Source organism: Pecten maximus, chromosome 11 (assembly GCF_902652985.1).
Source record: "Pecten maximus chromosome 11, xPecMax1.1, whole genome shotgun sequence".
Classification (NCBI taxonomy): domain Eukaryota; kingdom Metazoa; phylum Mollusca; class Bivalvia; order Pectinida; family Pectinidae; genus Pecten; species Pecten maximus.
In genome coordinates this window covers 13,010,729-13,025,434 of record NC_047025.1, presented here as the reverse complement: position 1 = coordinate 13,025,434, position 14,706 = coordinate 13,010,729, and the positions used below count along the sequence as shown (strand labels likewise).

At 37.7% G+C, this 14,706-nt stretch overlaps 2 protein-coding genes across 2 annotated transcripts; one reads left to right on the top strand and one right to left on the bottom strand.

Moving 5' to 3' along the window:
* Window positions 1–246: 246 nt before the first annotated feature.
* Window positions 247–2,064, top strand: LOC117338444 (putative uncharacterized protein DDB_G0286901). The gene has a single exon (XM_033899797.1). It carries the CDS (start codon window positions 247–249, stop codon window positions 2,062–2,064), a length of 1,818 nt encoding a protein of 605 aa, XP_033755688.1.
* Window positions 2,065–2,085: 21 nt separating this feature from the next.
* On the bottom strand, window positions 2,086–14,700 carry LOC117337484. The gene is made up of 5 exons (XM_033898485.1): window positions 13,404–14,700; window positions 11,030–11,152; window positions 10,413–10,600; window positions 8,964–9,607; window positions 2,086–4,218 (listed from the first exon to the last, which is right to left on the bottom strand). Exons 1-5 carry the CDS (start codon window positions 14,105–14,107, stop codon window positions 3,430–3,432), a joined length of 2,448 nt encoding a protein of 815 aa, XP_033754376.1. The 5' UTR covers window positions 14,108–14,700; the 3' UTR covers window positions 2,086–3,429.
* Window positions 14,701–14,706: the final 6 nt, after the last annotated feature.

Sequence of the window (14,706 nt, the reverse complement as noted above, 5' to 3'; positions counted from 1 at the left end):
AACAACAGAGGGAACAACATGGTAAAAAACATGGTAAACTTTGATCTTCACCTGATGTTATGATGACGAAAACACTCACTTTAAAAGGATATTATTTTTATTGATGAAAAGCAACATAGTGAACAAAATGGCAAGCAACAGCGGGAACAACATGACAAACAACATGGAAACAACATAGGAAACAACATGGGAAACAACATGGAAACAACATAGGAACAACATTGCAAACAACTTGGGGAACAACGTATGGAACAATGTGACAAACAACACGGCAAACAACATAGGGAACAACATAACAAACAACATAGGGAACAACATAACAAACAACATAGAAGCAACATAGGGAACAACCTGGCAAACAACATAGGGAACATCATGGTAAACAACACAGGGAACAACATGGTGAACAACATAGGGAACATCATAGGGAACAACCTGGCAAACAACACAGGGAACATCATTGTAAACAACATAGGGAACAACATGGTAAACAACATAGGGAACATTATGGTAAACAACATAGGGAACAACATGGAAAACAACATAGGGAACAACATGATAAACAACATATGGGACAACCTGGCAAACAACAGAGGGAACAACATGGTAAACAACAGAGGGAACATCATGGTAAACAACATAGGGAACATCATGGTAAACAACATAGGGAACAACATGGTAAACAACATAGGGAACAACATGGAAAACAACATAGGGAACAACATGGTAAACAACATAGGGAACAACATGGTAAACAACATAGGGAACAACATGGTAAACAACATAGGGAACATCATGGTAAACAACATAGGGAACAACCTGGCAAACAACAGAGGGAACAACATGGTAAACAATATAGGGAACATCATGGTAAACAACATAGGGAACATCATGGTAAACAACATAGGGAACAACATGGTAAACAACATAGGTGACAACATGGTAAACATCATGGTAAACAACATATGGAACATCATGGTAAACAACATAGGGGACAACCTGGCAAACAACATAGGGAACATCATGGTAAACAACATAGGGAACAACCTGGCAAACAACACAGGGAACATCATGGTAAACAACATAGGGAACAACCTGGTAAACAACATAGGGAACAACCTGGCAAACAACATAGGGAACAACCTGGCAAACAACATAGGGAACAACCTGGCAAACAACATAGGGAACATCATGGTAAACAACAAAGGGAACATCATGGTAAACACCATAGGGAACATCATGGTAAACAACAAAGGGAACATCATGGTAAACAACAAAGGGAACATCATGGTAAACAACAAAGGGAACATCATGGTAAACAACATAGGGAACATCATGGTAAACAACATAGGGAACATCATGATAAACAACATAGGGAAAATCATGGTAAACAACATAGGGAACAACATGGTAAACAACATAGGGAACATCATGGTAAACAACATAGGGAACATCATGGTAAACAACAAAGGGAACATCATGGTAAACAACAGAGGGAACATCATGGTAAACAACAAAGGGAACATCATGGTAAACAACAAAGGGAACATCATGGTAAACAACAAAGGGAACATCATGGTAAACAACAAAGGGAACATCATGGTAAACAACATAGGGAACATCATGGTAAACAACAAAGGGAACATCATGGTAAACAACATAGGGAACATCATGATAAACAACATAGGGAACATCATGGTAAACAACATAGGGAACAACATGGTAAACAACATAGGGAACATCATGGTAAACAACATAGGGAACATCATGGTAAACAACAAAGGGAACATCATGGTAAACAACATAGGGAACATCATGGTAAACAACATAGGGATTATCATGGCAAACAACATAGGGAACATCATGGTAAACAACATAGGGAACATCATGGTAAACAACAAAGGGAACATCATGGTAAACAACATAGGGAACATCATGGTAAACAACATAGGGAACATCGTGGTAAACAACATAGGGGACAACCTGGCAAACAACATAGGGAACATCATGGTAAACAACAGAGGGAACAGCATGGTAAACTTTGATCTTCACTTGATGTTATGATGACGAAAATACTCACTTTAAAAGGATATTTTTTTAATTAATGGTTGACAAAGTGTTTCATGTATCATACAACTATTTTGTTTGTGCGCATTCGATATATACGTATAATCTATAAGTTGTACATCAGTACATATCTATGATACATATATATATGCATTGTAAAACCTCGATATAACAAATTCTTGCAATTTTTATAATGCATACATGTACATGCAATCTAAATGCTTGAAATAAGATATCTCCAGAGTAAGATAATTTATGAAAATTGCATTACTACCTAAAAACTATAACTAATAATAAAAATAAATGTAATACAAGGTAGGGCAACAGGTTAATAAAATTTTAAGGATACGTGGTACTTTTACTGTGACATGCACCTCCTATCCAGAAGAGCTCTGAATTATAACGTGATGTAATCTATTTACCGTGAATGGGAACTTGGATTAGATGCATCATTCGAGGACACGTTTGGAAGTGTTTAAAGGTTCGATGACACGTTTGAAGTGTACAAGAAAATCAAGGGTTTTAAGTTTTAAGGTACGCGACAATTGATAACGCGCAAATAGAGCTAATGACATCTTTTCAGAATAAATCTATGAATTCAGCAATTTTAAAACATTCAAAAACAACAATTCTAAATAAAGCATAACGTCTAACTTAAATGACGAGGAAATAAATCAATATTTCAGAGAGAAGAGTCTATAACACATATATGTCGGAACATTTAACAACTCCAATACAATGGCGACCTTTTTAGAGGTTACCTAATATTTCAGATGCTGCTAATTGTAAACCCGAGAAAATATTTACATCGGAATCAGCTACTGTAGCTTATCCTGATGTTTGCATGCCGGGACACCAATATACAATGGTTCGTGTAGAGATATGTCAACTGTTGATGATGATGGATGGATTCCTACTCAAGAAGATAAAGCTATAAAACGGACAACTGATTAGCAAGATATCCGCATACAAATGGAGGACGATGTGCATGCACCGGACAGCTGTTCATGAATATTGCCGCCTCCAGAGGGATTAAGCTGTGTATTGAACAACTGTTTTGGAAGATGGCCGCCTCCCAAGGGATGAAGCTGTGTATTGAACAAATGTTCAGGAAGATGGCCACTTCCCAAGGGATGAAGCTGTGCATTGAACAACTGTTCAAGAAGATGGCCGCACCCCAAGGGATGAAGCTGTGTATTTAACAATTGTTCAGGAAGATGGCCGCCTCCCAAGGGATGAAGCTGTGCATTGAACAACTGTTCAGGAAGATGGCCGCCTCCCAAGGAATGAAGCTGTGTATTGAACAACTGTTCAGGAAGATGGCCGCCTCCCAAGGGATGAAGCTGTGTATTGAACAGCTGTTCAGGAAGATGGCCGCCTCCCAAGGGATGAAGCTGTATATTGAACAACTGTTCCACCCGCAACATTTTGTATCCTCCTATGTATTATACTGGTATATCGACTGTCATATTCCTTTGCTGAAATTCTCGGTCTCTGCCCCACTGACGACTGTTCCGATGGCGGCTTCCATCTTGTTTGTTGGGAAGGTTGGCGAGGGAGCTGGGAAAATTGATGCATTCTGGGTAAAGAATGGCTAATTGGGTATCTCGAACGTCCGGTGTAGTGGACAGTAACAGGCGAATGCCCGGACAACGAGTGCGTTTTGTATTTGTCATATTTTGAAGTAGGTGTTCGTCTTTTTGTATATCCGTTCTGATTTTTATCCCCGGTAGATGGCGCGTACCTGAGAAGTGTTGACGGGTATTGGACTACTCTCGGAGCAGACCGGAACCCGTGTATGTTTCTCTCCTGGATGAAAGGTTTTAATTGGCTCGGATCAATCAGCATTTTGACACCAGAACCAAAAACTGACGGATTTTGTGCTAGCATTTTAAACTGATCAGCCAGCAGACAGTCTGTTAGGACCGAACTTGTCCCTGATATGTGCCTCCCTGGAGATAAGCCAGGCGCCCAGATGTTAGTATCATGATTAAGAAGTGCTTCCTGATTGAAGAATTGCGACAATTTCTCGAAGATTTCTTTGGTGGTATTTTCGTCTGTTTCTTCCTTTGATAAACATCCACCAAGATCTGTCTCCAAATCTCGTTCTAGATTAAACACTTCAAATTGTGGCAGCTTTTGATGTTTGGTCTGCAATGAATATATACAGATATTACATATATTGATGACGTATTTGTTGGCGTTTTTTGTAATACTACATATACGTTTTCTTTGAAATATTGACGGATATAGCAATATTTAAATGGTTTTTTTTCAACATATGACAGCATTAAGAATAAAACTTACAGGTTTATTGAACTGTTCGAGAAATACCACTAATTATCACAGTTTTACTTCCTTGACTTTCCAACCCGGAGACTCACCCGTTGATGATATCATGGTCTTTTATAAATCTTTGTAATTGATCAAAATTCTTCAAGGAATGGAGGCGGTAGACAAGGAATGTAGGCGGTAGACAATTAATGTAGGCGGTAGACAAGGAATGGAGGCGGTAGACAATGAATGTAGGCGGTAGACAAGGAATGGAGGCGGTAGACAATGAATGTAGGCGGTAGACAAGGAATGGAGGCGGTAGACAAGGAATGTAGGCGGTAGACAAGGAATGGAGGCGGTAGACAATGAATATAGGCGGTAGACAATGAATGTAGGCGGTAGACAATGAATGTAGGCGGTAGACAAGGAATGGAGGCGGTAGACAATGAATGTAGGCGGTAGACAAGGAATGGAGGCGGTAGACAAGGAATGCAGGCGGTAGACAAGGAATGGAGGCGGTAGACAATGAATGTAGGCGGTAGACAAGGAATGGAGGCGGTAGACAATGAATGTAGGCGGTAGACAATGAATGTAGGCGGTAGACAAGGAATGTAGGCGGTAGACAAGGAATAGAGGCGGTAGACAATGAATGTAGGCGGTAGACAATGAATGTAGGCGGTAGACAATGAATGTAGGCGGTAGACAATGAATGTAGGCGGTAGACAAGGAATGGAGGCGGTAGACAATGAGTTTTCTAAAATAATAATCTTGACCAAGAGTTCATGATGTTTTGTAATTATGTGATCAAAATCCCTAAAAGAAATGAAGCTGCTAGAGAGCTGACAAGGATTTTCTAAAAATAGTACCGGTAACCTTGACCCTATGACCTTGAAACTAACTTGAACTTGTCCGATGGATTGTAGACCTTTGTAGTTGTGCATGCCGTTTGATAAAACCCATCTTGAAATTAAGCCCCCCCCCCCCCCCCCCCCCCCCCCCACCAACAGGTGACATGCTAATACTATATATGTTTCTTTTCATTCAAATAAAATTTTGAATCGATTAAAAAAATATCAACTTTTGAACGACAAACGTGTACTACATTATTGAATTTTATTTTTGCTTCTTATCTTTATCTAACCATCTCGTTTTGAGTCTGATCTGGAAATCCAACTGACCGACAAAAGGCCATCTTACATTTTGACAATTGAAGTTTGTTATCGCTATTTCTTGATGAGAACTGTGAGATGAGAACTGTGAGATGAGAACTGTGAGATGAGAACTGTGAGATGAGAACTGTGAGATGAGAACTGTTTCTACAATTTCCTGTAAAGGTTCCCCATTATCTTAGGTTGTGTGCATTATGTTTTTTGGTTTGATCTTGAAATCAAAATGACCGACAGCCGTCCATGTTGGATTATGGCAATTGAAGTTTGTTATCGCTATTTTTCCATAATCAGGACCAGAACGACAACATGACAAGTCGTTCATCCTTGGTCCCTTGTTGTACACATTCGATAGTGTATCTGATCCAGAAAACAGCATGGCCGAAAGACGACAATGTTGTTTTTTTTTTTATATTTTAACGGGTGCAATTTGCTATTAGTTTTCCCCTGAAAAGAACTGAAATTATATTTCTCAAACATCACATGTATGTAAATTCCCTTTGGTACCTAGTTGTGCAAAAAATAATTTTGAAAAATTGATTCAGAAAAGAAAATGACCGATAGACGACCGTCTTTAATTTTGACAGCTGAAATTTGTTATCAATATTTCCCAGAAAGTTCTTCTTATATCTTTGTTGAACTTCAAATGAAGGTTAGAATTGTTATCAAATGATGACGGTGAAGAAGGGAAAGGAGTGAAATGTTGAGAAAAGGTCAGACCAACCTAAAACAAAAAAAGACCATTCAATGTTGGGCGCCCCCCCCCCCCCCCCCCCACTCCGACTTTAGATTTAACTGTTATATTCTATCACATGCGTTTGAATCTCATGCATGTATGTTGTTGTAAGAAATGATTTCCTTTGGTTGCACCTGTTAGACTTGTTTGACCTCACATGAGATCACGAGCGAGAGCCTGAGGCTCGAAAGCAATCGGAGCTCCTCGTACGTTGGAAGACGGGGACAAGGTGTTCCGATTGGCTCGAAAAATGATATGAAAAATATGCCTGTTGTTTTCTGAATACCTGATGTACAATAACACTACCTCTCGATTATGAAAAACATCGTATTGATGTTCGCTTTGAAGCATTTAACACTGATTGGAGTCATAAAAATTGGCTATACTGTGTAAAGAAAAATAATCAGTTATACATGTACAATCTTTTGTCTCGATCGATGTCAGATCGAGTGTCTGATGCTAGGGCATCATTTCGCTGATGAACCCTTTATATAAAATATACTGCTTCTGTATATATATGGAACACTATTAAATATCAGACTTAATTGTTATCTGATATCATTACATCACAAATCGATGATGAACTGAAGTACGTTTACCATACTTGTTTCGGATCACGTAGCATATTACTCATAACACTTGATCTATATACAACTTTGACATGAATTTCAAATCTTTACCTCGGATCAACAACAAATAGTGCATATGACACATTGTTCTATTATATAGATATATAACATAGTAACACAGACAGTTTTTTATGACCCGCGCCCTGACCGGGCTTCGAACTCACGACCTATGGCACCCAATCGCCTAGTTAGAAATACTCGCAGCATATACCACTGCGCCATATCCACGTTCAATATAGCAGCAAGTAGATGAAATACAATGTAATATACTTCTTTTCCCGAATAGCAGTTCAATATTGTGATTCGTTCTAATTTCGTGTGCATCTAGTAAAGAAAAATATGGTTCTTTTTGATTATTTTCACTTCCTTGGAACAATAGAAAAAACAACGTTTGTTGTACATGTATTTGCCATTGAATAGGAAATACATTGTATTTCAATACTGATAGTACACTTATATGAAATAAATATCCACAGGGCCCAGGAAAAACTCTCAAAAGCACTCGTCCATCGGACTAGTGGCCTGAATAAAAGTACTCTTCCTAACAAAGAATTCACTTGTCCAGAAAATTTCAGAATTATCTGCTATACCACATTCTCATTTTTCACATGGCTGTTTACCAATTGTATTCAATACGTTTACGCTTGATCTTATAATGTTCATTACGTTAGTAAAGTTTTAATCCATCGATAGAAAGACCGATGATTCAACTAATACAGGAATGTAGCTAAAGTAAACATCGGGAAAATAGGTCACATTACGCGAGAAATTGTGAGAAAGTTTTCGATGAACCAGTATAAAATATAGCAGTGACTTAATCAATTATTTGTTAGAGATCATAATGGTTACCGTTTACATTTGAATGGGTCGTCTCAACACAACTGTCTTTCTGTTTTTTTTACGTTGACTGACAATAAAAATAACAATCCAATTTTCGCTGAGCCATTTTTATGTAGACATCCTCGGACAACACTCATGATACTTACATGTCACCCGGAACACTCGGAGGTTATCGGTCATCGTACATGACTTCCGATCTACAGACGAAGATAGGCCTACTTACCTGCTATCATGCAGAAATTTAACTATTTTTCGTAATAATGGCACAATAAAGAATACATAACTAACAATGCATCAAATTTTAAGCAATTTTATTAACGACAGCTGAAATAACATAGAAAAATTCTACTCGTCCCGACGGACTAGTTGGCAATTAAAACCACTCGTCCGTCGGGAAAATCCACTCGTCAGGACAAGCGGACGAGTGCTTTTGCCGGGCCCTGATCCGATAAAAAAACTAGATAAATAAAATTCAAAATGCATTAAATTTTCAATCAACACGGAACTGAACTATCGTGAAAAATTATCAATGAAATAAACTCTCGCGAAAAATGTTTGATTTGCAGTATGTACAACATAATTAGCTTTTCATTAGTGACAAAGCGTTAACATGTTTGGATTAGTATTATTTTTTAATTTAACGCGTTCACTAACTACAACCAGATTATTGTATTGTGGTCTCATATGAAGGACAAAGCACATGCATTGTGGAAATGATGATGATGATGATGAGTTTTGGAGGGTCTCGAGTGTATGGACAGTAAAATGACCAGTAATGACATAGAACTCTAGACAGACAAAGATAATTGTCTCGTTTCTATACAATTTCAGCAATGACTTCAGAGTACGACAGGAATACGTATCTTGTATCAAATTAGCTGGCAGAATCAATAAGTGTTTAGTGATAAATTATTTATCAGAGATGACGGTATGGAAGGGCTACCTCTGTGTCTATACGGTAAACACTATCGAACTTTCATCTGTTTAATCCTTTCTCGATCACCTGGCAAAATGTATGAATTACATCCACTACTCACCTTTTATCCCGGGAGGTTTGCCATAGACATTTAAAATACAAAAAAAGAGGGTTGCATGCATAAACTGACCAAACAATTTTCTAGAGGTTTCTCTACAATAACATCTAACCACTATTCCCACCCTTCGTAAATGTGTATTTTGAAAATGTGTAAGAGTTTTATAGAATTATTCTAACACACACCCACAGTAGCTTCAAGACGCCATGATACTTACATTAGATAGAAGTTCACATGCGAATCGGGAATCCGCTTCCGGAAGCTCAGATGTTGGCGATGGTTTACCATTCGATGACGACTCAACCGATGGCGCTTCAGCCTCCGCAATTTGCTCACATTCCTGCAATTGTTCCAAGACATTCTCGTAGCTTTTAGATTTTAGAGGTGTCCCGGATACCGCTACTCTTCTCTCGTTTTCAAGAAGTTTGAGATCTTGTAACACCTGTTGGAGATCTTCTGATCGAACTGTGTTTGAGAAAGATATATTGTCACCAATAATTAGCCGTTTTGTGAGGATATCGAATCCCTCTTTGACAATTTCGTCCTGTCTTTCTCGTTTTTGATGATAAATGTCAACAATCTTGTCCTGGAGATCCAAGATTTTCTGAAATAGAATTTTTCTATATAATGCTTGCATTTCCAAATCAGAAGCCTTACGCGTTTTCTGTGGATTGCCCTTGATGTCTTTCATCGTTTCTTTGAAGTCTGCCATTAATTTAGCGTATTCTGCAGGGGAAACCTCGTACACGAAAAATCGAAGCCACCTACGGAGTTCCTCGTGTTGTTCCATAGGCGATAATGATAAAAATCGCAACATTTTCTTAGACATTTTACCGCCATCTTTCAGCAAAGCGTTGTCCTCTGTAAAAGATGTCCTTATGGAATTAATGTACAATTCACAAAATAACAAATAGCAATTTGGGCCGTACAACGTTGAACCCTCTCCCATTCAAGAGCCATTACGTCATAACATAGTGTTTTGTCTTTTGTCACAACAGGGTAGTCCCTTTAGATTAACGGCAAAATTGAAAAGAGACAGGTTCATTTGTAAAATTTAAGGTACAGTGTACAGTGTATATGTCTGTAACGTGTAAAATTGCGATTAACAAACATACTCACAGAGAAGTACTTGTGGGGTGAATTCGAGATTCATTTGGTCGAAATATCATATAGATTTGATTAATGCAGTTTTTTGTATTTTCCCACAACTCGTCATAAGACCTCACCGTCGATGTGCTTTTAGCAACGGATGAACAGAAATAAATGTGGAATCCGAAAAAAGTACCCGCAAGTCAAACCCGTCCGTGCGTCACACGCCTTGGAAGCATAGGCTATATCGCGATCAGTTTTTGATATTTAGAACCGTGAGCGACTGATACATATTGCATGGAAACCGAGCCTCTAACATATAACACTCTTCCCCTTAACACTTGAAATCGTGTTACCTATTACACCTCTCGACATCGTTTAAATCCAGATAATATTTTCAAAAATAATGACCCCGTTATCAACGCAAATTATGCCACGTTGACACATTGAAGGACTTTGACCGTTTCATTTCTTAAAATAGAAACGGTGCTTTCCAAGATGCGGCATGGTATGAACGTCATAAGAGATATACAATGAAACCTATCATATATAAATTAGGAAATAAATAAAAACTTACTCCCAGGTTGGCGTGATCTCGACTTGACACTGGAGTGTTTGTTTTCGTCTCTCATGGCTCCACTAGCTCTTTGGTAGTATTTCATTTTTTCTTTTCCATCAAGGTTTTTCCATGCTTCGCTAAGCATATCATCTATATCCGACGGAGTACTTTCGGCATGTTTCAACAGAAAATGGCGCCGATTTTCACTAAAATGTTTTTTTAACATAAAACATATCATATTAAAAGAATCCTTTTGCAAAACCTTTTTATTCATTTGTTAATAATGGTTTTTTTTAAATTTTTTTATATCATTTTATTTTGATTAAAACGGGCAACCGAAAACGAATTTTCTAAAGAGAAGAAAATTACTTTTTTTCTTTCAACGGATATTTCAATCAAAATAACGAAACAAAAATATAAAGGAAACACCATAAATCTATCAGTCTTATTTCCGGATACAACTAGAATACATAGATATGTTATTTGATTGTGGCAGACTTATTAAAATCAGATTTCCGTTCTATACTGTGTTACACAGAGCGAAATGAAAGTGAAATGTGAGATATGTTTTAATTAAACTGAAGGTTGTGGTTGATCTATAGATTATCAAATTGTACTAAATCCACCTGTCTTACCTGAGCCAAAGTATAGATGCGTGCTTCCCAACCAAGACATTTTTAAAGAGATCTTCCGTATCGTCAAGCTTCCGTTTCCCAGCCCTTTCCAATGGGACTCTCTCTCCTGTATCACTGGTATGGCTGTAAAACATCAGATTTTAAGAACATCTGTCTCTCTACATCTTTCTATCTTTGTCTTCCCTTTTTTGTGATTATCTTGGACTGTTTTTGTCTGTCTGTCTGCCAATGTGTCATTTTGCGTTGTGCCTGTCTGTGTTCCTTAATGTCTCTTTGTCTATCTGTTTCGTTGTCTGTCTGCATCAGTGCATCTTATGTCTGCCTGTGTGTATTTGCCTGTTTCGTTGTCGCTGTCTGTGTGTTGTGAATGCCTTTGTTTATTTGTCTGTGTGTTGTGTCTGCCTTTGTTTATTTGTCTTTGTGTTGTGTCGGTCTGTGTATATTTGTCTTTGTGTTGTGAATGTGTGTGTGTGTTTGTCTGTGTGTTGTGTCTGCCTGTGCTTATTTGTCCGTGTGTTGTGAATGTGTGTGTGTGTTTGTCTGTGTGTTGTGTCTGCCTGTGTTTATTTGTCTGTGTGTTGTGAATGTGTGTGTGTTTGTCTGTGTGTTGTGTCTGCCTGTGTGTATTTGTCTGTGTCTTTTGTCTGCTTATCTCTGTCTGCCTGTTCCGTTGTCTTTATATGTGTGTTGTGCCAGTCTGTGTATTTTTGTCTGTTGTCTGTCTGTGTGAATTTGACTGCCTTAATATCTGTCTTTTTTTCCCTTTTGTGTCTCTCTCTGTCTTCATGTCTCTTTCTGTCTGTCTCTGTATTATGTATCTCGATTACATCCAAACTAAATGTTTTATGTTTTTAGTTTACCGGTCACGTGTTACCGTGAACTAATTGACGTTTCCCCGGCGTCGACGTCCCGCCCCCAAAAGTCATTAACCCTTTACCATGTTTTGGACTTTTATTTTTTCATCAAAATTCACTGAAATTCACTTTTTGGGGTAAGTTTTAAGTCCATGAATGTGTGATACATGTACCCCATACCCTTCAAATTTGATAAATACATTTATCAGAGGTCTAGAAACAAGATTTCAGCAAAACCTTGAAATATTTCGCAATTTTTCAAATTTTACCATAATTTGGACTTATAATGTTTTGCATCAAAACTCACTTTAAAGTTTTTCAAAAGCTTTTAAGTCCATAAGTATACATCCCATACCTGCCATTCGGTGTATCTAATCATTATAGGTCTAGATATGATAAAATGACAAATGAGGGTTTGAAATATTTCGATTTTTTCTAAATTTTCACATCTTTTGGATTTAGTTGTTCATCAAATCTAAATTTGTTAGGGTTTTAGAATTTGAATCAAGTTAACACAAATATATAATGTTTGTGTATCAGATGCATTAATTCATCGTTATTCAAGTTATTGAAAAAGTAGTATAAACATTTTGCGTTGGCTCCCGCCAGTGAGTTTCCCAATCATTGATTGCACTTGTTCTTTTCCTGGTAGGATGTACATTTTGTACACGGAGAAAAAAAACAACCCTTGATACGATGTAAAAAAAACAACAATATACACACAGATAATTAGCAAATAAGGTTTATGACGTAAACGGATGTAACTGGTACCACGCGAACGATTACATATCAAAAACAATTGTTTTTTTTCTAATCCCAAAATAACACGAAAATACTTTAGAGTCGTCTAGGAAATCCTTCATTGTTTCCTAAAAACTATACTAGATTTCTATTTTGGGAGAGAAAATCTAGTTATAACTGGATCCCGCCATTAATGCAGCAGACTAAGCAGTCTGTATAATAGAAATCGGAGCCCTACCTTTACTTTGTGTGCCTTGTTTCCCCGTTGTGTTTTAATTTCAACTTCAGAAACACAATGTCTACAGATGTTCATTCTTAGATCTTTGTCTTTTTAATACATAAATCTGTGATCGGTAACTGTATCTAAAGTACTAAATAGTGTTGTGATATATATTAAGTTTGTTGTTGTTGTTTGTAAATATCTGTTTTAATTTATGTTTATCGAAATACAAACTTATTTCGTGCATATGTTACCCTGTTGTGTATACTCGACGTAAATTTAAGTTGCTTGTATCTCTGATATACATGTGTTTGTTTATACACGTGTTGGTATTTTTGTCAGCGTACATACAAATGTACTTACAATACTTACATACACGTTGTACCTATATGTAACATATACGTGCACATACATTTTAGTATTATTGTACTTTAAAATAAGAGAGTAACGGCACAAAAAATTACCAAACCCGGAACAGGAAGTGATTCGGATAAGACAGGAGTAAGTTTTACTTCAGTAATATACGACCACTAAAGAATATAAGTGTAAAATTACGTACCTCTGTTGTCGTCTGCTAGTATCTCTTGCATCACATGTATGTCTTTCTTCCTTTTTCTTTTTATTACTGCGGTCAGAATATTTATTGTCTGGTTCGATTGGAGCTAATTCCGATAGCTTTGACTTCCGTTTGGATGTTGATGGCGGGGAGGGACATTTCCTGAGCACCAGGTTCGGTTTCAGAAGGCTCCTCATAGGGACATTTTTCTTCTTCTGTTTTTTATCACACGGTGTTAAAACTAGCTCAGGGTTCCCGGAACACATGTTCAGAACGGCCGATTTTGATGATGGCGAGGCTACTATCCTTGTTGTTCCGTCTGCGGATTTCTTAACCCTGATCTTCAATGGAGGATGTTCCTCAGAAGAAATCGAAGGATTGATCTCTTTCGGTGCTTCATCCAAACTGTTAAGAATATTAGCGTGTCCTTTCGTTTGAGAGGAAATATCAATGTCAGAGATCTTTGACGACGAGTCTAAGTATGTCTCATCTGTTTTGTTTGAAGCTGAAGCAATATCATCGGAATAAAACGCGCTTGAACTTTTCGCTTCGCTGTTCGGAGATATTGCGGTCTTTCTGAATATCCGATAATTCGTCAGTTTGGCTCTGATCACTGACCTTTTCATCCGATTGTGTACTCCTGATATTGCGTTGATCTCTTTCGATTTTCTTACTCTCGTCAGCACGTCTAAGGGGTGTAAACACATACTCTTCCTCCCACTTGGATGGAGTGTTTTCTCGTCTTTCTTGCAGTCTGACACTCCGTTTTGGAGTGGTGCCTTCCATAACGTGCCGTCTGTTTTTTATTGGAGTAGTTATGTTGGTGACTTCGCTCGGACCTATTTCATTGACATCACAATCAACCAATGCTCCCTCTGTTTGCTCACATAACTGTTCTGCAGTTATATCACCTGACATTTCCTCTTCTTGTTTTTCATTTGTTTCATCCTCTAATGTATCTTGCCCGTATTTGTCATCGACTTTTAATTCTGCTTTTTGTAAAGATTTCTCAGTTTCTATTTCTGCAGACGCACAGCCGGTTGTTAGTCGTGGATACGAGGAATCCTCTATTTTGTCATCGGAGGAGGTTTTCCCTGACATCTCTTCATTTTCTGCTCCTGTAACTGTCAATGTAGATAGCATATCACTCGTGAAATTGGCTACATGAATCTTATCTATAACAATATCTCTATCGACAACTGGTTGTATTTTTGTTGAAGACAACGAACCCAATTCAATATTATTCTGAACATCAGTATCTAATTCTGCATTCGATGCAGTCTCTGTATCCCATTCAGCATCCATA